Below are 23,393 nucleotides of genomic sequence, written 5' to 3'. Positions count from 1 at the left end.
GTGTAGCACTATTACTACCTGGATGTACTTTACCTTGACTAATCAAGTCTGCTATAAATTATTGTAACAACTCTCTACTATCATATTTTGGTATAATCAACCCTTCCTGCCCTTAATTACAATGAATGAACTCACTCAAAAAATAAATTTTATTAGGAACACGCATCTTTTATCTATTACATATTTCTGTTGCAAATCATATGATGGAGATGTCTTGTATTTAACCTTTCACTCATCTCAACAAAGTCTTTGATTGTTGGGAACTGCAGTTCTCTTTGGTTTGTTTACGTTCAGAAGCTCAGTGTCTTTTAAGGTGGAACAGTATGTTTGAGGAGGAAAACTTAGGATGTGGCTGATGTTTAACACAATAAAGTAATATCCTCATCTCTTTTCATGGTTTTCAATGTTTGCCATGAGGAGAGAGAGAGGAAGCATAGTATGTCTGACCGAGCCACTTTTATGTATTTATTTAAAAATCTTTTACTCAGGTCAGTCAGTATTACCCACCCCTAGTTCAATTACTTTATACATCTTTATTTACGGCAACCTGCTCAGTAACTAAAGCTAAACAATTGAAACAATTTACTGAAATGTATGTTTTACCGCATAGGGGAAAAAAATGCTACATACAGTGCATGGGGAACTAAACATGGCATTAAAAGACCCTCACTGTAAAAATCTAAGCTTGTACTGAAGATAGCATGATTTATTGACTTTGAACCTACAGGCCCACCCATGAATTTAAAAGGCCACAAATATTTAAGTAAGGCACTCAACTTAGTCTAAAAATAGCCTCAAAGTATGGCAGAATTTACCTTGCAGCTAGAAAACCCTCCATCTCTAAGACCTTCCAAAATGCACAGTTTACATTGATCCCAGCACCCAGAAGTGGCTGCTTTTAAAAATTCAATGAGGGAGAAAGGAAAAACCAGACAGCAAACTGCATTATTGAAAGTGCGACAAATGAGTTTCTGTGGTAGTTCATATAGTGAATAAAAACATACAGATATGGTAAACTTGTCGTTTTTATTCTCAAACATACCATTCCACCTTAAAAGATGTGGTGCCCCACAATCATAGACATCCCCTTTAAGGGAAAATATGCAATCAAATAAAGATATCTCTTGGATATTCATGGAGCTCCTTATTATTGCAAAGTGTAGATGGTATTATCAAATCTATAGTGTTCTCCCTGGTGATGTCTCAGTAATTCAAGGCCAGGAGTCCAATACAGCAAAATTGGCCTCATTCTCTGGCTAGACATGCTATTCTCCTGGCCAATAGGAGAATCTCTCAATGACTAAACTTTATATTAAAATGTATTTAAATAAAGTAGATGCTCAATTCACTGTTTTTCACTGCAGACATAGAGAAATTCAACAAAGCATGGCATCTTACCAATAGAGAAATCCTATTTACATTTTATATTATGAAAAATTGCTTGGCTTGTAGGGTATATTTTAATGTTATTTGACATATACCCCTTATAGAAGGTTAAATGTCTCAACAATCAGGGTATAATAATTAAATAAATAAATAAATAAAAGAAGATGGTACAACTGGCAGAAACTATGACAGAGGCAGCCAGAATCATCTCTGTGACTTTCATTACTCTCTTTCTCTCACTCCATCTTTCTACATCCCACTCACAGAGACCTCCTATTGAGACTGTTAACAGGAACAGACTGAACCTTGCACCAGAAGCAGAGGGAGGGAGAGAGAGAGAAAGAAACGCAGAGAAGGGAGATAGTCAAACGTTAGAGAATTGAAAGACAATAACGAGACTGCAAGTCCACTTCCAGAAGTAAAGGGGAAAGTATTTTTGTGTGAATTCTTTCAGTTGAACTTAAATTTCTGTATGCCCAAAAAACTGACTAGCTACAGACCTCCAATGACAGACCCATCTCTTGATGCTCCAGGAAAAAGCCCCCCTGGAAGCCTTTAACAAAAAGAAATTCATTCATTTGTTGAGTCTTCATCACGAAGATATGCTAGAAGAATATTTTTCATCAACAATGAATTTTCAAAACACCCTCAAACCCATTTCTACTCGAGCTTGACAAAGAAAAAGATTTCAATTGTACATGGCCTCCAAACAGCATTACATAACTTTACATTACTAGTACCACCACTATGATAACTCTGTATCACACAGTGCCCCCAACCCACCTCAGAATACAGTGCATTGACATTTATCAATTCCAGCAGGACACTTTAATTACATCTATAAGGGTCTCAGATGTGAATCTTGTAAGCAAGTTAATATACTGTTGTACATATATCGCACTGTTGAACTAAATTCTTCACTACCGTATTTGATAAATGTGTGCTTAGGAATGCTCTCCTGTTAATGGTGACATTCATGATTAAACAAACAAAAAACCCCATTTTGTATATATATCCTCACCATTCTCCAGTCTGTTTGCATGCTTGAAACCAATCAGATTTTTCTCTATTCCTGCTCCATAGGTGGGTAATGTTGACTTATTTTTGCTGTAGATGGAACTAACACTAAATTTGTGAGAGCGCTAACGGCATTAAAGAATCACAGTACTACAAAACTAAAAACTCAACTACCAAATGAGTTTCTGTGGAATTTCCAACATTAAGCAACAAATAGACAAGTACAACATCAGCCACATTTACAAACACCACCGTCGTTTTTACCCCTCAAACTTACTGTTCCATCTTAAAAAGCACTGAGCTTCTGAACATAAACAAACCAGAGCACAGCTTTTCCTCTCAATTGACCTTCCATTTAGGCACATGTTAAAGCAACAAATATATTGCAAATATCAGTAGATTTAGGATTTCCTACCTTCATTCAGATCTAAGGAGTCATTCCTGGTGCTGAAATTTTTTTCCATGGGTAAAACAAAAGTGTAGTTAACAAGAAGCAGTACCAGTTCAGTGGCACAACAAGGTCAAACCCAAAGGTCATTTTCTCATTATTTACATTTTTGCACTTTGGTAAAAGGGCATTAGGAGTCATTCTACAACCTGCGTTTGAACGCTTTAGCTTGCTGAAAAACATTCTTCAACTTCTCTATAACAGCATGTTCTCTATAGCATTTAATAGAAGGCAGCCCTGATTAATCAAAACAATACAATAACACTGAGCTACCAACGTGGAAATGGTTATGCAAATGCACTGAAAGACATAAAATCGCTTACTATTTTCATTATACTCTGTTGGAAGTGGAATTTTCAAATTCAAAGATATTATTGCTGTTCTGTGACTAATACAACCTTTCTACAGCCCCACCTCCTAAAACCACTTCATTCTTCAAATATTTTGTTATTGAGTGTCATAAATGTAGTTTACCAATGTCTTGGTCATTGGTTTTGAAAGTAAGAAAATGTTTACTTTTACCCAAATCATTCTTAATGGGATCAACATGTCCCGCCCACCTCCTTTTTTATTGGACTGAGATTTTCGTTACATTTTTAATTCATTTATAAATATTATTTACGCTGAGGAAAAGTTATGTCTTTACAAAAGGTTACATTTAATCTTTTCTTATACTGTACATGTGACGTAATAAAACAAAGCTTCAACACATGCTTACCAACGAAAAGGCAAAAACGAATAAAAGCATATAAACATGACATTTTTTTTGAGGAAACCTTAGAAGCCAATAAAAGTACAATGCAAAACATATGGGAGTGTTTGGCCGCATTTGTTTTAGTGACGAGTTTGTAGGGTTAATATAGTCATAGGGAAGGAAATATTACACATGTAAACACTCACCTTTTCGCGCAGAGACGAACTGAATAAAAACAGTTTTAAACGAACCTTTCCCTCGTGTCTCTACTGAGGGACAAACAAACTGTTGTCCTAGAAAAAGCGCCGTAATTTCTCCTTAGTGTGGTTCTCTGAGGGCAACGGGGAAGGCGCTCTCTTTCTTCGGAGTGACAATAGTTCCGCCACCTATTGGGGCTAAAACACTGAGGGGGGGATAGAGGGGCGTGTGTGGCAGGTGTTCACAGTCAACAGGTACATTTTGGCACAGGTGGTGTGCTTTTTTCCCCTCCTCTGAACCCACAAAATGCCTCTAAACTCCTATACACTAATGGTCTCCAAAGTACTTATATAGGAATTTTAGTCAATAAAAAGAAATTTCATTTGTGTGTTCACATCATTTTAATGATGTTTTGAATATTCACCTCTCATGGCTAAGAGAGATAAACTGTCCAAGTGTCCAGTTTAATATTTTGCACCACAAATACATCGATTTAAAGCTGTAATTGTGGGGGAAATGTAGATTTTTATTCATCAGTATCCGTATTATGATATATTGGAACCAAATTATCAAAGTAATAAACTAAAAAACAATGAACCCACGCCGTTTAAAATTCAGTTCATTCGCAAAATGGACGGAGGGCGACGTGTGTTTGGAGGTGGCGCCCTCGAGTGGCTACCAAGGGGCAAACATCCAAATTACGTAAAACTGGACGCTATTAATTATGTCCTTAGGTACGTCCTACGTAAATAACTGTAATAAATAGTCGACAGACTGTTTTGAAGGTATACACACCAATCCAGAATGGTTTTATTGTATGGCTGAACAATTTTGAACACAAACACAACAAAAGGCCATGGATTTACTTTTAGAGATACACAAGCATAGTTTAATATGTTGTTTTGGATGTTTGTATGCTGGTGAAATATTATATGCTAATAACAAAAGCGAGTATTGTTTTGTACCTTGGAATCCCTGTCTACCAGTGGACCTGCTTTACAAGTTAAACCAGCATGCAGGGTTCTCTCCAGCAATGTAGCACTTTGAGAACTTTTCAAATGTTTTGTCATGTTATGTAGTATTTTGTAGTGCAACACTGCATCCCTTAGCCTCATCTGTTTAATGTAGTTTATAATTTGTATTTTTTGTGTCCCTCACTATAGTACCCAGCATGTATTATGCTTATGTACCATATATATGAAGGTATGATAGCCTGTTTCCGCCACATAAAATAATACAAAAAAGGCACCAGTTTTTATTTTTCATTAATATGCAATTTGCATCTCAATGTTTTGAGATACTAAGTCAATATATTGTGATACTATCTCATTATTTTGAGATACTAAGTCAATATATTGAGATTGTATACTATCTCAATATATTGACTTATTATCTAAAATAATGAGATACTGTCTCAAAATAATGAGATAGTATCACAATATATTGATATGTATTATGTGGCGGAAATGGGCTTTCAAATAATTAAACACTGATATTTAACATTTGACTTCATAACTACAGTTATCTAGCTCCAATTGACATTATCCTGCTTGTGGAAAAACTAAAAAGTTGGAGTTATTTAAAATATCTCTAATCTTCAAAGTACATCATCAGAAGGGGTTTCTAAGTCAGGAAACAAAGGAAAAATCTCACTCTAGAGACATTTGAGGCACCATTGAAGGAGGTCTGTAGACATGTTTAAAATATTTAACTTGATTAGATATCTCATTTTTGTTGGAGTGCACTTTTTATGACCAGAACTTCAGTGCAGTGTGACAAAATATTGGCAGAGGTTTATCAGTCATGTCTTTTGAAATTAAGACTCTTTTTCAGTAGGTTTTGGAATATTGCTGTGAATATAACATGCAGCCACAAGAACATTAGTGAGGATAGATACTGATGTTGGATGATATATATTGGATCATAAAAGTCACTGTTGTGGTGTAAGTAGTTTAGAGCTTTAGGGTATGTGAAACCAGCAAAACAAATATATATAAAATTCAGAATATTCTTTATTATAGACAGTAAATCAGTAAATCACCGCAAATAATGAGCAGTCATCTCAGTGAGGAGCCAAAGTGTGGTCAGTGTCTCATACTGATATAATCAAAAGTCTTACAGGGGGGAAGCATTATTATGCTCTCAGATGGGCTTGCCCTTATTCACTTCTTACCAACTGCATCGGTTTATTGAATGATTCAATCATGCCTTGCCCATTTAGTTACATTTTATTGCCACTAGATGTCATGCTTTCCTTTCCTATAACTTATTCTAACATTAAAAAACCTGTCACTTTTGTGGAATGTCATAATTAAAAAAAGCTATTTGGAGACGTCTGGGGGTTTAGTTTATCCACTATCTCTAATCTTCTTATACCTTTCCAGGGTCCCCATCAAGATCTACTTGTCATAACATTGGCAAAACTACACTGACCATATTAGCTCTTATGGCCACCTTCTTGTTTCTTTTCTGCAATCTTTGTTAATTCCCTCTGCTTCATTGACCGTAAAAAGCTTTTTGTAGTTCTGCAACTACCCACTTTCACCTTCTTCTTTAATGGTCAGTGCCCCCACAGGACCACCAAAGAGCAGGTATGATTTGAGTGGATTATTTTCAGCGATGCTGTGACACTTACATATTGGTGGTGTGTAAGTGTTTGTGTGTATGTTAATTGTGCTGGTACAATTGGATCAGAAACAGCAGTGCTGCTGGAATTTCTAAACATTGTGTCCACTCACTGTCCACTCTGTTATACCTCGTTGGTCCAGCTTGTAGACGTAAATTCAGAGACATAGCTCATCTGTTGCTTAACAGTTTGGGTTGGTCATCATCTAGTCCTTCATCAATGGTCACAGGATGCTTTGGACTGGATGATTTTGTTGGTGGACTGTTCTCAGACCATCAATGACACTGAGGGGTTTAAAAAGCCAGCCAAACACAAACCAATGCTACAACGCATTGAGGGCGCTTTTTAATCATATATACGGTTATTTGTATTTGTATTTGTATTAATTAATGGTGGAATTAAATTAATTAAAAGTGGAATTATGGGAAAAATAAAAATAATCATAAATAATCATATTTTTATGATTCATTTAATATCATAAAATTAGAATATCATGAAAAAGTTAATCAGAATTTCAGTAATTCCATTCAAAAAGTGAAACTTTTCATTCCACACAATTAATTCATTACACACAGACTGATATATTTCAAGTGTTTATTTATTTTAATTTGATGATTAAAACTGACAAATAATGAAAACCCCAAATATGACATAATTTTATGACCAGCACCTGTATTTAAGGCACTTGCTCTAGTCCAACACTGACACTAGATGGAGAACTTCACTCAACAAATAGAACATAAGAGGACTATGTAATGTAGAGTTGTAATGAATACTTTGAAAAGTAGTAATGACCAAACACTGAATATGCAGTTCTTACAGAATGCAAAGGCTGCATACAACATGTGAAAGTTTCTTTTATGTATTTATTCTGATGATTTCTTCATACGTGTATTTGACCTAAGGGAAGAACAGAAAAAATAACCAAATAAAATAAAGTAGTGTTAAGTGTTAAGCCAATTGAGAATATGGTGGAAGTTGACTCAAATGACCATATCACCGTTTCACGTTTCTTAAATGTACAAAATGTAGAACATGGAAATCTGAACACATCCTTCACTGAAATCCCCAGGGACCTGAGGAATAGGATGTATGTATGTATTTATGTATGTATGATGTCCATACTTTCACAATGATACCTGTAACACTGTGGACATTGACTTTTTCATTTTTTTTATTCTTTCAGAAGCTCAACTTCAACCCAGTTTTGTAGTAGCCTGTTCTACCCAGTCTCTAAGACCCTTTGCATCACACATAGCCATTTTTCCACCAAAAGAACTCCCGGTGCTATCCAGTGAACCGACCCAGGTTTCCACCCGTCTTGATGGGAACCAAGGATACGTCATCAGTGGGGGGCGTTGCAGGGTTGTTCGGTTCCAGCGCTGCGGGGGTGAATTCAGCGACGAAGCTATAGCTATAGATAACTGTTTTATTCACTCTTTACTGTGGGTTCTAATACATGAGTGTATACGATACTAAGTTCTGAGCCATCCTGCTGAGCTTGTGAACAGTGAAAACAGCGGAGAAAATTCGCCAAATCATTCGTGCTGACCACAACCCCAGAAAACACACATAGACTTATTCTGTGTTTATTTCCTTTTTTCGGTTTGCTTTTTTAATTCAGAAGATGGATTAAATTAATTTTAAATTTAATTATTAAATTAATTTTCCCTTGTCCAAAAAAATAGCGTGTGCAATAAAGTTTTATTTGATCCTCTGTGCTTTATCTGAAGCTTATTTCGCTCGACAAACCAACAGATGCAGCAATAGTTCGCACTGAAAGACATACTTTTCTTTGGTTTCCGGCTAGGAACAATTTTTTTTCAAAAACAAATCTATGTTGGTGGATGTGTGTCGAATGGTTCCAAATTAGATTCACGATCCGGTTCCTCATTGGAGGAAAAGGGCTAGCAGTGCTACCCCGTTGTGGGAGGGTTCAGGGTAGAGGCTAGCACACGCTTCCTTCAAGCCATTTTCCAACACTTCTTTTCAACACTTGTTTGTTTCTGCCATAACGTTGGACAGCTCAAACATTTAAATTCAGTATGCAAAATACTGCACAGAGAGAGAGAGAGAGAGAGAGAGAGAGAGAGAGAGAGAGAGAGAGAGATTCTTTATACAAGATGCCTATGAATTGTAGTTGCTAGTTACACTTTTTTCATTTAATTCCATCTTCCTTTCTTTCTTTCTTTTTTTCCCCAACCCTCTGCTATATCTCTCCAGAATTAGGGTATTGATCAATCAACATGACCAACAGTTCTGAGAATTAATCCACAAGCTTTGATTCATTAGGAAAACAAGGCAACCCCTCCTGCCTACTGATGGACTGCAGTGGAGTTGAAAGGCTTACCCCTTCCTCCCTCCCTCCACTCTTCGCCAGGAACTCACATTCTCATCCTTTACTTCAACTTGTCACAATGACTCAAGTGCAGAGTAATGCCAGCCCTCTATCAATCTTTCTCTGCCTTCTGGTCCAATAGCCACTTGTGCTTCCTCAGAGAAAGAGCTGGAGTGGCTTGTTGGCAGATGCCTAATTTTAATCTCCTTGAGTATGCGCAATGCTGACTGCTCCAGCCACACCTGTCAGAGAGAGTGATGGTGCCGGTCCGGAGGCAGAATCGTGCAGCTCTACATGGATTCTCCAGTGTTGGGGTACGCTGAGATCGACCCTCACTCAGTCAGGCCTTCCCTCAAAGAACCCTATCCACTTTAAGGTTTGAGGCTGCGAAGAGTAATGTTCAATTCAGTAAAATATTAAAGTCTCTTGGGGCTCTCTTTGTAAAGCGTGGAGATACTGGAGAGGTGTTTCCTCATCTCTGCTTTTAGCCTTAGGGTGTGCGTGTGTGTGTGTGTGTGTGTGTGTGAGAGAGAGAGGTGAGAAATAAGATTGAAAGCAGATTGACTACTGAAAAGAAGCAGAGACTCTGCTTTCATTACAGGGAAACTCTAAAGGTCAGAAAACAACATCAAATATTTAGAATCATTTTTGATAGTAAAAAAAATGTACACAGATTAACCATAACCTTTTGACCACCTCTTTGTTTCTACACTCACTGACCATTCTCTCAGGTCCACTGTCCACAGGAGCACTTTGTAGTTCTACACTTAGGCTGGAGTCTGAATCTGTTGGGTCTGTCCCCCATTCACCCTGTTCTTCAATTGTCAGGACCACTCCAAGTGAACAACTCAAGCTGTTCAAATGCTAATGCATGCAATATATATATATATATATATATATAACTTATATATATATATAATATATAAGTTTGTGTTATGATGCATCACTCACTGTTCCAGGAACTTCATTAAATGAATTTTCATGGCTGAGCCAGGGCAGCTGCACTCAAGCCTAAAATCACTACATGCAATTGCAGCAGTTGGCTGGAATGGTATAAATCATGTCAACACTGAACTCAGCAACAGTGGAAAGGTGTTCTCTGGAGTGGTGATTTACACTTCCCTATAGGATTGGTCTGATGGAGGAATCTAGGTTCAGTGGATAAAGGCACTACCTTCTATATAGAAAGAATATAAAATGGCAGTCGTAAAGCTGAGTGGAGCAGGCGTAATACTCCGATGGTGATTTTCAGGGGTTGAATAAACATATGGTTATGGCATACGAAGAGATGTTTTAAGAGATATTCCAACTTTCTAACAGTGGTTTGGGAAGGCAAATGTCTCAAGCTGCACAATATTAGCATCATATCAGCGTCAATTAATACACTAAGCTACAACCAAATTGATTGAACAGGCACAGATGAGACAAAGCATTCATTCATTATCTGTAACCGCATATCCAGTTCAGGGTCGTGGTGGGTCCAGAGCCTACCTGGAATCATTGGGTGCAAGGCAGGAATACACCCTGGAGGGGGCGCCAGTCCTTCACAGGGCAACACAGACACACACACACATTCACTTACACACACGGACGGACACTTTTGAGTCGCCAATCCACCTACCAACGTGTGTTTTGGACTGTGGGAGGAAACCGGAGCACCCGGAGGAAACCCACGTGGACATCTGGAGAACACACCAGCTCCTCCCGGAGCGGGAATCGAACCCACAACCTCCAGGTCCCTGGAGCTGTGTGACTGCGACACTACCTGCTGCGCCACCGTGCCGCCCACAAAGTGTTCAGCTGTACTTTATTATTTTTAATTTATATGTTGCAATAAACAACAGCTGAAATGTTTGTCTCACCTGTGGTTGTGTTATTGCCAACTCGTGTCTCTACACTTGGCAGTCTGTTAAGTGGAATCGCTCCAGCCAAAGATGGTACAGCACACATATCCTTAGTGCATACTCTATCTCCTCAGAATAGTTTTTTCTCATTGTAAAATAAAACTAAAATACTGCAGCCACTTTTTTTTGTTACCCCTCTGGTTCACTTCAGTAGTAGAAAGAAATAATTTTTTCTTACTTTCAGCACTACATCATGAGTTAACATTTTCTTTTCTCCACCTAGAATGAGGGCCCATGTGGAAAACAGATCACGCGTTATTTTGCTTAGACATAAAAAGAAATCTTGTAATCTTATATCTTTTCCCAAATGATTAAACAGTGTAATTAAAAGGAAAGGTGATGTAAAACAGTGGTAAACATCACATTTTTGGAGTTTATGGCAGGCATCAAATTCTAAATTGGTTTATTCATTGATTCATTCATTATCTGTAACCACTTTTCCAGTTCAGGGTCATGGTGGGTCCAGAGTCTACGGGAGATCACTGGGCGCAAGGCAGGAACACACCCTGGAGGGGGGTAAATTGGTTTATCTATTTACAATACACAACCATGATGGTGAGTGAAAATATTGGAAATCTTTTCTTTGTATATTTGTAAGTTATGTAAAAGTTTAATATAAAGAACTCAATTTCAAATCTTGGGTTTTTTTTTTTTTTTTTTTTTTTTTTTTTTTTACAAACAACTTCTCTGGAAACAGAGCTATTAAACAATAATTAAATAAATAAAAATCATAACACCAAAGGGCCATGATTTACCCCCAATATAACCCATCAGGACCACTAGTGGTTGCTTTTGCAGCACAGTCATCCATAACCCATAGGGTAATGACAATTTTCCATTGCATGGTACCTACTCCACGCTACTGTTTTTTGTTTGTTTGTTTGTTTGTTTTTTAAATTATTCTTTAGGCACATTTGGTACCTGGAATTGGGTACTTCTTTAGTACCACATAGTTCCAAGCACGTTGAGTAGGAACTATGAAATGATGTATAAACATTGCAGAATGCTGATAGGCCAGACAGAATGTTATCATTTTCAAAATTTCCAAACAACAGTAGTTTAAATTTTTAATAAATGCCCCATCGTAACCAGCTGAAACCAAGATTTGCATTGGCCCTGCCACTCTGTTTGACTGTCTCTGTTTGTGCCTATAGATCAGTGGTCTGTATGGGTAGAGAGTGTGGACATTTTCTAATTAAGACCAAATTAAAACTTGGTCTAAAACAGTCGGCTTTGACCCAGGGCATCTTAAAGTGCTGGATCAATCACCAGCAGCCCCTGGCATTATAGCTGCTATGAGGCTTTATAACTAACTGACTGTTTACAAAACTCCTACACAGTCCCACATATTTGTCATTGTTTATACCGCTGTCAGACGCCCATGTCAAGCTACCTGGTGGCACCACTTGTAAACTTAAAACTAAAAAAAAAAAGAAATATATATTTACCAGATGATCAGTGTAGGTACTGATCAGAAGGATGCATCTAATCAAGACTGATATTAGAATAATTGTTTATTTGAATAAAATCAGGGAAATTAGGAAAGCAGTAGTTCTTGTGTCTGATAAAGAGGGGGGCTTTAGCAACTGAAGCCACCTCTTCAGATAAACGAATATATTGCCTAGACAGTTTTACCAGGTCAGAGTGCTGGAGAGTCTGTGACACAAACTCTAATACTTTGATGAACAATAAGGAACAGCATGTGCACCAGTGCATTCATATTTATCATATTCATCATTAATGTGAGAGGTTTACTGTCCTGTTTAATCTGGATGTTTAATATTATAGTTTTTAACAATTTCTGTAATATTATTCATCATTAGACGTGAAATTAATATGATTTGTAGCAAATCCATGATCCTTCAGTTTCAGTTTAAGATACGTTTTTACTATTTCCATTTCTCTCTTTAAAAAACGAAATCCCCAAAAGCCAAATTGTAACGCGTCCTTGGGTGCTTTGAATGTATACATTATTATTATTATTATTATTATTATTATTATCATTATTATTATTAGTAGGAGTAGTCCAAAGATTGTTAGTCCAAAACTTCTTTCAGTTTGGCGCCCCCCTTAGGATGATAAGTACAGTGTGTATGTGTGTGTGTGTGTGTGTGTGTGTGTGTGTGTGTGTGTGTGTGTGTGAATATTAATGTCAATATTAGTTTTGATAATAGTGTATTAGTTTTTAATGTATTATTCTTATAGTTTTATTTTTTTGTTTTGTTAATACAATTAAAAAACAACAACACAACAACAGTAACAAAGAGCTGATTACATACTCCTGTCTCTTGGATGTTTCTGTGTTCATATTTATATTTATTTTCAAATTTGAGAGGTCAGCGCGTACAGAATCTGTTTCGCTCGTGCCTCGCACTCCTCTCACGTGCTTGACGTAAAGCGCGCACTCGCCATTTGCCCCTCCCGCTCTCTCATTCTCTTTCTCTCTGTCTGTCTCTCTCTTCGCCTTCCTTTCCTCTCTCGCGCGCGCTCTCTATGCGCGCGCCCGACGCTCTCCGGGCGATGATGATGATGGCGGAAGACGAGCATCGCTGAGTCCGCTGACGCTTTTATTATTGTTGTTGTTATTATTTTTGTTACCATTATTATTATTATTATTTTACACGCACGCACACACTCACGCGCGCATATATTAACCTCGGACACGGTCCCTCGCTCGGCCTGCTGGGCGGCTGTGTGTGAAGGAGGCGATGGGGAATGAGGCCAGTGTGGAGGGCGGGGATGTGCTGGGCTCCGTTTCAGCACCACCGGCCCCCGGACAGCTCCACAAGCCCGTCAATGGCGCCGCGGCGGGGGCGCCTATGAGCAGGTAAAACCGGTCTCCCTTCCACCTTAAATACAAGGCTTCTCCAAAGGTCTTTCAATGTGTATATATATATATATATATATATATATATATATAGTGTGTGTGTGTGTGTGTAAAATCAGCCTGTGACAATTTCTCCTCTTATTTCTCCTCCTGTAAAGTTGCCATTTTGGAGATGCATTGTTTTATGCCTTTGTACACCACGAGTATGCACTTTGGCCAAGAGTGAACTCCGTTGAACACCAAATGGAGAAAGTAACCAACCCCCATGCATCTATTCTGGGGGCAATCCGTGCTTCGCAGTGATTCATTCCCATGCAGGAGAGCTGTAGTAATGTAGCCCTCCCCACCAGCACCCCTTGCCAATTTCACGCATGGGCTCCTTTCATTTCTAAGATTGCCTTTAGCAGACAAAGCTGTCACAACTATCCCCATATTAAAACATGCCAAATGTTCGCAATATCCGTATTATTGCTTTCACAGCTTTATTATACGTACCTCCCATACATCGAAGTTGTCACTGTGTTTTACACTAGTGTTCTGGTATTAGTACTTATTTCATAAACAGAAAATGGACTGGAGTACTCTTGAGGCATCTCCAATATTTACTGCAGAGTTAGAAATGTTAAGGTTTGAGCTTATATTGGATTGAAAATGTGCATGAATCACGCTTGCACCATACTCTTGACGCCCCACGACTCCCATTCACGTCCTTCTCACGCGTTACGGGGATTCACATAGCGTATTTCCATTAGTTATCATCATCATCATCATCATCTTAAGGGATGGAAGGTCTGGGCTATGAAACACATTCAAAGCACTTAAGGGATGATTCTGTGTGTGTGTGCTTCCGTGTGCGTGTTCGTAGCGTACGTGTGAATGAGAGGCTCACTACCACACGTAGATGCTCAATTCATGGTTTCATGTCTTCGGCGTAACCCCCTGTCAACGGTTTAACTGTGCCATTGCTGTAACTCCATATATCATCCGTCATGACGTTCCCGCGTTGTTTTCCTGTTTTACAACAGCTACGCATTCATGTGAATGTTCAGAAGGCAGCTGTGTTTTCTCACAGCCCCTGCGCAACGTAATTCATCTCCACGCCCTCCTCTCCATCAATGACCACGAAGCCTTTACAGTCTAGGCTCCAGCGCTGAATGTTTGTACGGGGTGGAACGACGTGCGAAAATACGCCATGGGTTGCACATATGGTTCCTTGGTGTTCGAACGTTGGCCGTGATTCGTGTTCACACGTGTTATATAAGGGACTGTTAGCGTGCAAACCTCTTCCACAGCGAGCGAATTTTCAAACTTATGCCTCAATACTAGTAATAAATGTTTATGTTTACGCATATTACGTTACGTACAGGCGACAGTGTCCATAACGCTGTCAAAGGAGTGCATGTGAACGGGGAGGAGGGAGGGAGGGGGCATCACGTGCAGTTGGGTTTGCTCCCGCTCTTTCATTTCATCCTCGTCACGTTTCCTGCCCCCTCCCCACTTTGAGAGAGAGAGAGAGAGAGAGAGAGAGAGATGTGCGTAACGTTTATAGTGCATATATATGTTCTTATAACAGAGGTATATGGTCTTATAACGAAGGTATAAGCTCTTATATCCAGTAACCTACATCATGCTGACTGAAATATATGATATGATGAAGATGGAGACATACACTTATAACAGCCATGCATTTTCATATCTATGCCACCTTAAACTGGACATATACAGTTTGATAATAGAGATATACATTATTTTAATAGGGATATACACATAAAATAGAGCCATGTGCTCTTATAAAGAAGAAATACACTATATGGAGATGTACACTCTTAGAGTTATGCGTTTCTATAACGAGGAGACATATATTCCTATAATAGTGCTATGCATTTATTAATGGATATGTACATATATAATAGAAAGTGATGAATTCCTATAATGCAGATATACACCCTTAAAATAGAGTTGTATATATACAGTCTTATAATACAGTCATGTGTTGCTATACACCCTTATAGTAGAGTTACACACTCTTGAAACGGAGATGCACTCTTTGTTATATGCCCTTTTATAATAGAGATATGCGCTGTGATATGTGATTGTAATACTGGAGTATTAGAGATGTCCTTTATTATTGGAGATATAAAGTACTGTAATAGAGCTCTGTGCTCTAATAATAGAGACAAAGCCTGGACACTGTGTGTGTGAAACTGCCCACAGAGGAAGAAAATCACACAAGAGCAGTAAGTTCATTCATTCACTTCTCCCCAGTGTTAGCACCCCCAAACCCCTCCCACCCCTTTGGACTGTGTGACATGGTGTTCAAACGCTGGTAATGGCTCCTGACTGCCCTTGGTAATCAGCCTGTGATTGTGTCGAGAGGAGGAACGCGCCTGTTAATCATGCTGAGGTGTGTGTGTGTGTGTGAGAGAGAGAGTACGGTAAGTGGGATAGCATATGTGCCCAGACGTTAGATTAGTGAAGAATAGTTGGGCTCCTCTTGATTACGACAGAAATAAGCAACGCTTTGTTATTTTTATTCAGTCAAGACGAGTTGATTCATTCAGCTCTCACACATCCAGGCCCCTTTTGTAGGTTTTGATGATAGCATACGTCCCCCTTGCTGATGCTCCACACATAGCCTTGAGCAACACAAGCCCAGCGAGATGTTATTGTGCAAGGAGGGAAGCTTTATTCCTTTCTGCCAAATAACAGTCAGTGGACTTCTGTAATGACTTTTTTTCAGGAATCGCTGAAACAGCGGCTGGGCCTGCTACTCACCGGTCTTGCTTTGCCAGGGATGAGGAACGTGAACATATTGTGTTTTTGGTGCAGGAATATAAACAGACCCTCAGCATTGCTTCAAAAAAGAGACTAAAAAGGAACATATCCAGAAGTGGGAACGGTTGCTTAAATCCATATTCATCTGAATGTTAACATAAGTGTCCATACTTTTGGTTAAATGATGTGGTAGTGATTTCCAAAGTGAAATTGAGGTTCTTTCAATACAAATGGTGGCTGTCCAAGGAAAAACATGTATCTCTATTATTATTTATTTATTATTATTATTTTTGTAAAAAGACATTTAGTAAAAATGAGGTTTTTACAGTCTCTGATAAAATTACTGTTTTGGAAATGCGTATATTTATTTGGAATAAGAACAATATTTAACACATATTTAAGGGAATTCAGAAATTATCTGTTAGTTTATGAAGTTGAAGAAGAACACCTGCGAGCTTGGAGCTTGTTAAAAATGTGGACGATGAACTGTGGTTTAGTACAGAGAACAGAGAAAGGCCACTGGGCACATTTGTTTATAGAGGTTTGACTGATAGACCAGAGCACTCTCTGGGGCTTAGGACACTGAGGGGGGATTTGTAACAGACTCCAGTGCCTAAAGTGATCCAAGCTGAACTTGGCTTCTGTTCGCACTGGCTGTATTACTCAGAATAACAGTGCACTGTTGGCTGGGTTCTTCTTTCTTATGAAATCAAGAGTATTAATGGGTAGTGTGTCCCTCTTTACTCTTTGCAGAAAAAAGTAAGATTGTAACAGTACTCTAAGGATTTCATTACATTCATTCTATCGTTAGTGAGGTCAGATACGGAGATGGTTGTTCTCCATCAGAAACACCACTTTATTCAACTGTTGTTGTCATATACCATAATGCTGTGTGGTATACCTCAGCACCAACCTCAGAGCAATGAGGAAACAAAGAGTGAAACATTATTTTTATTATTTTTTTTCTTTCTTTGCTGATTTCTCCTCTTTTTTGTAAGTCTCTCCCAGTCACCATGGCTACAAACTTTTAAGATAAGATTATTGACTACTGCAAGCTCCCTCTGAAACAGGTTAATTCAAAACAAAATGGATGGCACGGCAGTGTCGCAGTCACACATATCCAGGGACCTGGAGGTTGTTGGTTCAAGTCCCTATCCGGGTGACTGTCTGTGAGGAGTTTGGTGTGTTCTCCCCGTGTCCACGTGGGTTTCCTCCAGGTGCTCTTGTTTCCTCCCATGGTCCAAAAAAACACGTTGATAGGAGAATTGCTGACTCAAATGTATCTATAAGTGTGAGTGTGAGAGTGAATGTGTGAGTGTGTGTCACCCTGTGAAGAACTGGCAACCACCTCCAGGGTGTGTTCCGGCCTTGTGCCCAATGATTCCAGGTAGGCTCCAGACCCACTGCCACCCTGAATGTGACAAGCGCTTACAGACAATGGATGGATGAATGAAGTAATGAATGAATGAATGCCTACACTGTAAAAAAAAATGGATGCCAGAATTTCACTGTAAAATATACGGTCATGTTTTTGGCAATCATACATTTTACATTTAAGTTTTGTTTACAGAATGTTTCTGTTAAAAAAAACAGATATACACTGTAAAAAAAGCCACAGAATTTACATAAAAAGAACAAAGAAACATTTTTGTCATAAAATTAACATGTAAATTGTGTTACGAATGAGGGAGTGGAGACTGAGATATAGCTATATTTAGATAATAGCCAAACCACATTCTAGATTCAGCCCTTAAAAGGAGATATTGCGAAAAGGACCAAAGAAATGTGCAGTATCTGGGTGCCACACTCCAGTACTCGGAACATAGGCATGATGGTGATCCTGACCAACACACATCTCGTCATAACATGCACAGAAACACAAACACACACAGTGATCACCCCAATGCAACCCAAAATCAAAAAGTCTCAAAGACAGGAAAAAAACTAAGAAACTCTGAAAATCACAGAAAATATGGAGAGGCAATGCATGCTGGGAGCTCCCTAATGAGTCTCAGCTCCTCCCAGTACTTGGAAACTTGTACCGCCCCTAATGGTTTGTGCGTTTAACAGTGAAATAATGTATTTTTTTTTACAGTAAAGAGGTGTAAAAATGTGCATTTTGGCTGATAAAAGTATTTACGGCGTTTCACTGTTACAGAAACTGCTTTCAACCTTTTTAGAGTTTACAGTCATTTACTGTCATGGTTAAAATCACCACAGTGCTCAACCCACTTGGAGGAGAACACTAATGAGTTTGGCTGCTTTGACTAGTGATGGGGATGAGTTGTTATGTTGTACTGTTTCTATGAGTTCATTCATGATTTCAAAACAACAAACAAAACCAGAATATGCTTTGTAGTCTACATTGTATAAGTGGATAGCCACAGGGAGAAAGTCCTGTATATACTAATAATCATCTGATACTCACATATTCCGCATACCTTACTGCAAGTAATATTGATAGAATATGTTTACACCGCAAGTAAACAGTTGTAAATGTGCACTTACACAGATGCTTTATTTTTTTATCAGCTAGTTTGAACCTATGATAATGCTGGTAAAGTCTTTTATTTATTTATTTTTTTTACTGCTGTTGTTTTTCAAGAAAATGGTGCAATCATTCATGCTGATGTCTGGCACAAACATTCCGCTATTGAACACAGGGAAGAATGCTCTTCTCCAAGTCCATGATTACTCTCTAATTGGATCAATTATCACTCCTGATTTATATCCAGTCTGGTGATTGCAGGGGTTTCTCCTTCAGGACTGGAGCTAGCATCAGCAGTGTTAACGTTAACCCTGAGATATATTGAATGCCCAAAGGTTTGTCAACAGCACTTATAAAAAGTGAATTCAGATACTTAAAGTGCACCTGTGGACACAGACATTCCATTGGGCTTGAACAGAATCTCCATTGAAAAACATGAAGTGGGACACTTTGGAGCAACTGCACATGAGCATATGGTGACTATGTCTATTAATGCCAAAGGAGTATATAGGCCTCCAATATTGGGCTGTGGAGCAGTGGCACTGTGTTCTTTAGAGTGATCGAGCACCATGCGATACCTCTGAGATGAGTTGGAGTGGCATTTGTTATCCAAAGCTAATCAGTCAATATCAATATTCAATTTCCATCAAAATCTAGCGTAAAGCCTTCAAAGAAGTGTAGAAACCATTACCACAGCAAAGAGTAATATGACACCCCCATATAGAAATCTGATATATAAGGCCTTGGAATGCACATATATCATTAGGGACTGACTATTTATTCATTGTCTGTAACCATTTATCCAGTCCGGAACCCACCTGGAATTATTGGGTGCAAGGCAGGAACACACCCTGGAGGGAGTGCCAGTCCTTCACAGGGTGACACTCATACATTCACACCTACGGATCTCCAATCCACCTACCAGCATGTGTTTTTGGACCATGAGAGGAAGCCGGGGCACCCGGAGGAAACACACGTGGACATGGGGAGAACACATCAAACTCTTCACAGACAGTCACCTGGAGCAGGTCCCTGGAGCTGTGTGACTGCGACACTACCTGCTGCGCCACCGTACCACCCTTATGATTGACATTATGATTCAAATTTAATGTACATATTGTACACATAATATTTAACTAACATATATTGGATGCATGCAGAATAAGTGGGTAATGTATTTTTGATGGGTAGATAAATACCTATGTAGCCCTGCTAATTAACTGAGGGTTTGTTCATTTATGTAGTTTGTATTGTATACTTTGTTGATTGGCTATGTGAAATTGTCCAGAGGTGAGAGTGTGTATACACATACGCCATTTACTGGAATTTTAAACAAAATTATAAACAATTTTATAACACATTATTGAATATGTTTAAACCATATATCATTTCTTTATGCTGATATATGGCTAAAATACATTTCTCTCATTTAAAAAGGGTGAGTTCCAAATATTTTAGCCTATATGTCACATGTTTTTTCACATGTGATAAGTTGGAGATAATGGAAATCCATGTAATGTAATATATGTTATATATTTGAGTCCTTTATATTGCCATAAATCTACTTCCTATGTGGAGGGATGTTTTTTCCTTGTTGTTTTGAAGCACTTCTGTTGCTTCATTCATTTTTAAATGTCAACACACTGAAGAATCAGGAGTATTTCCAGATGCTTTAAAACAACAACAACAACAACAACAACAACAATAAAACGTGTAATGATGACATAATACATTATAGGCTGCTAATGTAACATGACTGACGTGTATCACCTTAGCTGAAGTTGCTGTTATTGTTGCTTCAAGCCAGAGTTTAAAATCCCTCCCCTGGCAATTTATGAAAAAACAACAACAACAACCCAACATTATGAATGTGCTCACAATTTCTGTGAACACCAGCGGGTTATTGACCAGATGGTGGAGGATGATTGTGGCAGCTCACACATTGTTATGTGGAAATTCAGCTTGTAGTGGTTGTATCAACAACACCAGTAAAGTCTGGAAGCTAAATACTGTGCATCTCAACTATCAAAATGAAATATAAGCTTGTATTTTTAAAAAAACGTGATGCAAAACACAATATTATTATTTCTATAAGCCAGTCAACCATATCAACAATTTCCCCCCTCTATAATATTCAAATAAATCATTAAACTTGTGTGTAAACGGTACGCCAGATTCCTTTGATGAGAGGGGTGCTGACCAATAGAATGCTCTATACCAACCACACCTATGTCTGAACATCCAACCCCCATTTACAAAATATTAAAAATAAATAAATACATAACATTTGGAAGCAGTACAAAATGTGAATTAAAAAAAGTGCAACAATGTGCAAAATATATCCCCTATATTTAATGAAACTACCAGAGGTAATATTTCAAATGTTAAAACTGAGAAAGTTATTTTTTTTAAATATTCATTAAATATTGAATTTCATGCCAGCAACACATACCAAGAAAACATTGTGACATTCTATTTTTATTAACATTTTGCACAGCGTCCCAATTTCCACAGGGTTTGCACATTGCCAAGCACTGGCTTGAGGCATTATAAAGAGAAATTATTATTTGTTATGTGTCTATAGGCATATATTTCCATTAAGAGTCTTAGCATTTGCTTAATATTTCAGGGAAAAATGGTAAGCTTCAATCATAAAAAGCATGATTTTCTTTAGTTTGTTAAAGACCACATGGCATCACTGATGTAAAGCACTACTCTTATGAAGCACTAAAGGCCATTGGACAGCTAATAGTGCCCCCTGGTGGAAAATCTTCAGCTTGCTAAACCTGAGTGAATGAGTGTGTGAGTGGATGTGTTGGAAAATATAAGAGTCAATAAGTGTGTGTGTGAGTGAATAAGTGAATATGTGACTCAGTTATATAGTTACTCATACTTCCCAATGACCTTTACATTTTCACAGATGAGACAGAATATCACGAACCTCAGAAATGGGCAAACACTATTTAATGGCCCAATAATGGAAACAAAGAGAGATATAACCGCCTGCCTAGTTGTCAAGGACAGAATAAATAATGTTCTGTAATTATTTTCTTCTCCTGGCACAAGTTGCTGCATCAAGATTACTCTAGGGGTTGCCACAGGGGCCAAAGCAAGCTCATACCAGTCCAGTGGAACCAGGGAATAAAAAACTGAAGTGTTCAATCTGGCAGCAGAGAAGCAGGTCCTGTGGTAAAAGGAGCTATTTATATCTGCTGTCCCATATAGAGCCATTGCCAGTCTCTGCATTGCAAATTAATCCTTTTTTACCAAGTAGCATGAAATAAGCCAACTTGTCTCCATTCTGTGAGGGTTTGGGAGCTGTCTCGGGGGAGGATACTTCAGACAGGCTTAGGGTGATTCTATTGGTAAGAGCGGAAGGCTTTTTTGGACTTTCCTGCTGAACGTATTCCATGGTGCCAGCTTGAAAGCAATGACAATAGAATTGGACACTCTGCAGCAGCTGCATCTGAGCATCAGGTCATAATACTTATAGCCAAGGGCTGGCCAGAGCCCCCTAGCTTTTGGCTGTAGATCATTGGACATGTGTTTTTGGGAGTGATACCTGTTGTGATCCAGTAGTAATCATAAACATCAGTACATTGCCTCACTTATGTCCTCATGTTCCAACATCAAATGTAAAAATTATTGCAGCAAAATGGTGTGTTTGTGTGTGTGTGTGTGTTTAGGGGTGGGACCCGAGATTCCAATTCCTATCCTTCAGCAAGAAATTTTGGATGAGCAGGTCTTCACAAACTTGTGTCCATCTTGTTTGTTTATATCACATCTTACTGCTAATGCAAGAGATCATCTGCACTGAAAAAAGGTACTATAATGTACAAAAGTGTATATGTACCTTTAAAGGTACAACAGTGGTTTTAAAGTTTAATTGTATTCCCTAAAGCTTTATTACAATCTCTTTTCCAGAAGGAGAGGGGAGCATATGTAAGCTTCCATTATAGATTTGTGTAAAATATAACAATATAACATAATATAACATCATATAACATATAACATATAATATAAGTTCTGAGAGGTTACGAACAATGAATAAATGAATGAATGAATATTAACACATCTTAATAATCTAGAGTTAGAGGATATGGTACAATTATTTTCCTTAATTTAAGGTACTGAGAGGCTATCACCACGGTGACAGTTTTTCTGAGTGTGTGTGAGTGGTCATAAAGTTTTGATTTATTTTACCTCAGTACTTAGCAAGCACAGCACACTGTTCATTGTTAAACCACTTAATTCTTTTAGAATCTTCATGATTAGAACCAAATATGATGAGTTAGTTTGGAGACCCTAAGTAGGATGTCGCTTGTAGCCCCCAAAGTGTTCCAAAATGGCATTGATTCTGATTATGGTAATGTGATAATATAAACAAATGTACAGAAAGCTGAGTTTGCTCCAGGGGAGCAAGTGCGGGACTTGTATAAAACTGGAAACCTGTGGCAAGTGAAAGCTTGTGACAGTGTGTTCTCAGCTCTCCACACACTGCAGCCTTTTGTTTGGTGTGGTGCTGTTTAATCCAAGATAGTCAGAGTCTGACAAAAGCACAGCGTATCTCCCACTCAACAGAACAAGCCCCCAGTTACTGTGTGTGTCTGTGTACACTCCCACCTCCATACTGTCATGATGTTCAAGGGTTTTATTAGGCATGACAGCTGTTAAAGGCTATGGAATAAAATA

The 23,393-nt window shown here is 38.4% G+C and overlaps 2 protein-coding genes across 6 annotated transcripts in view; one reads left to right on the top strand and one right to left on the bottom strand.

Moving 5' to 3' along the window:
• The window catches only part of LOC136665808 (helicase ARIP4-like), a 67,650-nt gene extending 63,794 nt beyond the window's left edge, over positions 1 to 3,856 (bottom strand). The window contains exon 1 of the mRNA XM_066643577.1: positions 3,752 to 3,856. The gene's annotated coding sequence lies outside the window, so the exon portion shown is untranslated. The remainder of the gene's footprint in view (positions 1 to 3,751) is intronic.
• Positions 3,857 to 13,294: 9,438 nt separating this feature from the next.
• bsna (bassoon presynaptic cytomatrix protein a) overlaps positions 13,295 to 23,393 on the top strand; it is a 146,350-nt gene continuing 136,251 nt past the window's right edge. For all 5 annotated transcript variants that reach the window (XR_010795312.1, XR_010795311.1, XR_010795313.1 and 2 more), the window contains exon 1: positions 13,295 to 13,438. Coding sequence is in view for 1 of the 5 variants with exons in the window: in XM_066643498.1 (XP_066499595.1) it covers positions 13,320 to 13,438 (119 nt within the window). In the remaining 4 variants the exon portion in view is untranslated. The remainder of the gene's footprint in view (positions 13,439 to 23,393) is intronic.

This window comes from Hoplias malabaricus, chromosome 14, assembly GCF_029633855.1.
Source record: "Hoplias malabaricus isolate fHopMal1 chromosome 14, fHopMal1.hap1, whole genome shotgun sequence".
NCBI lineage: Eukaryota > Metazoa > Chordata > Actinopteri > Characiformes > Erythrinidae > Hoplias > Hoplias malabaricus.
This window is presented reverse-complemented; position numbering and strand designations above follow the sequence as displayed.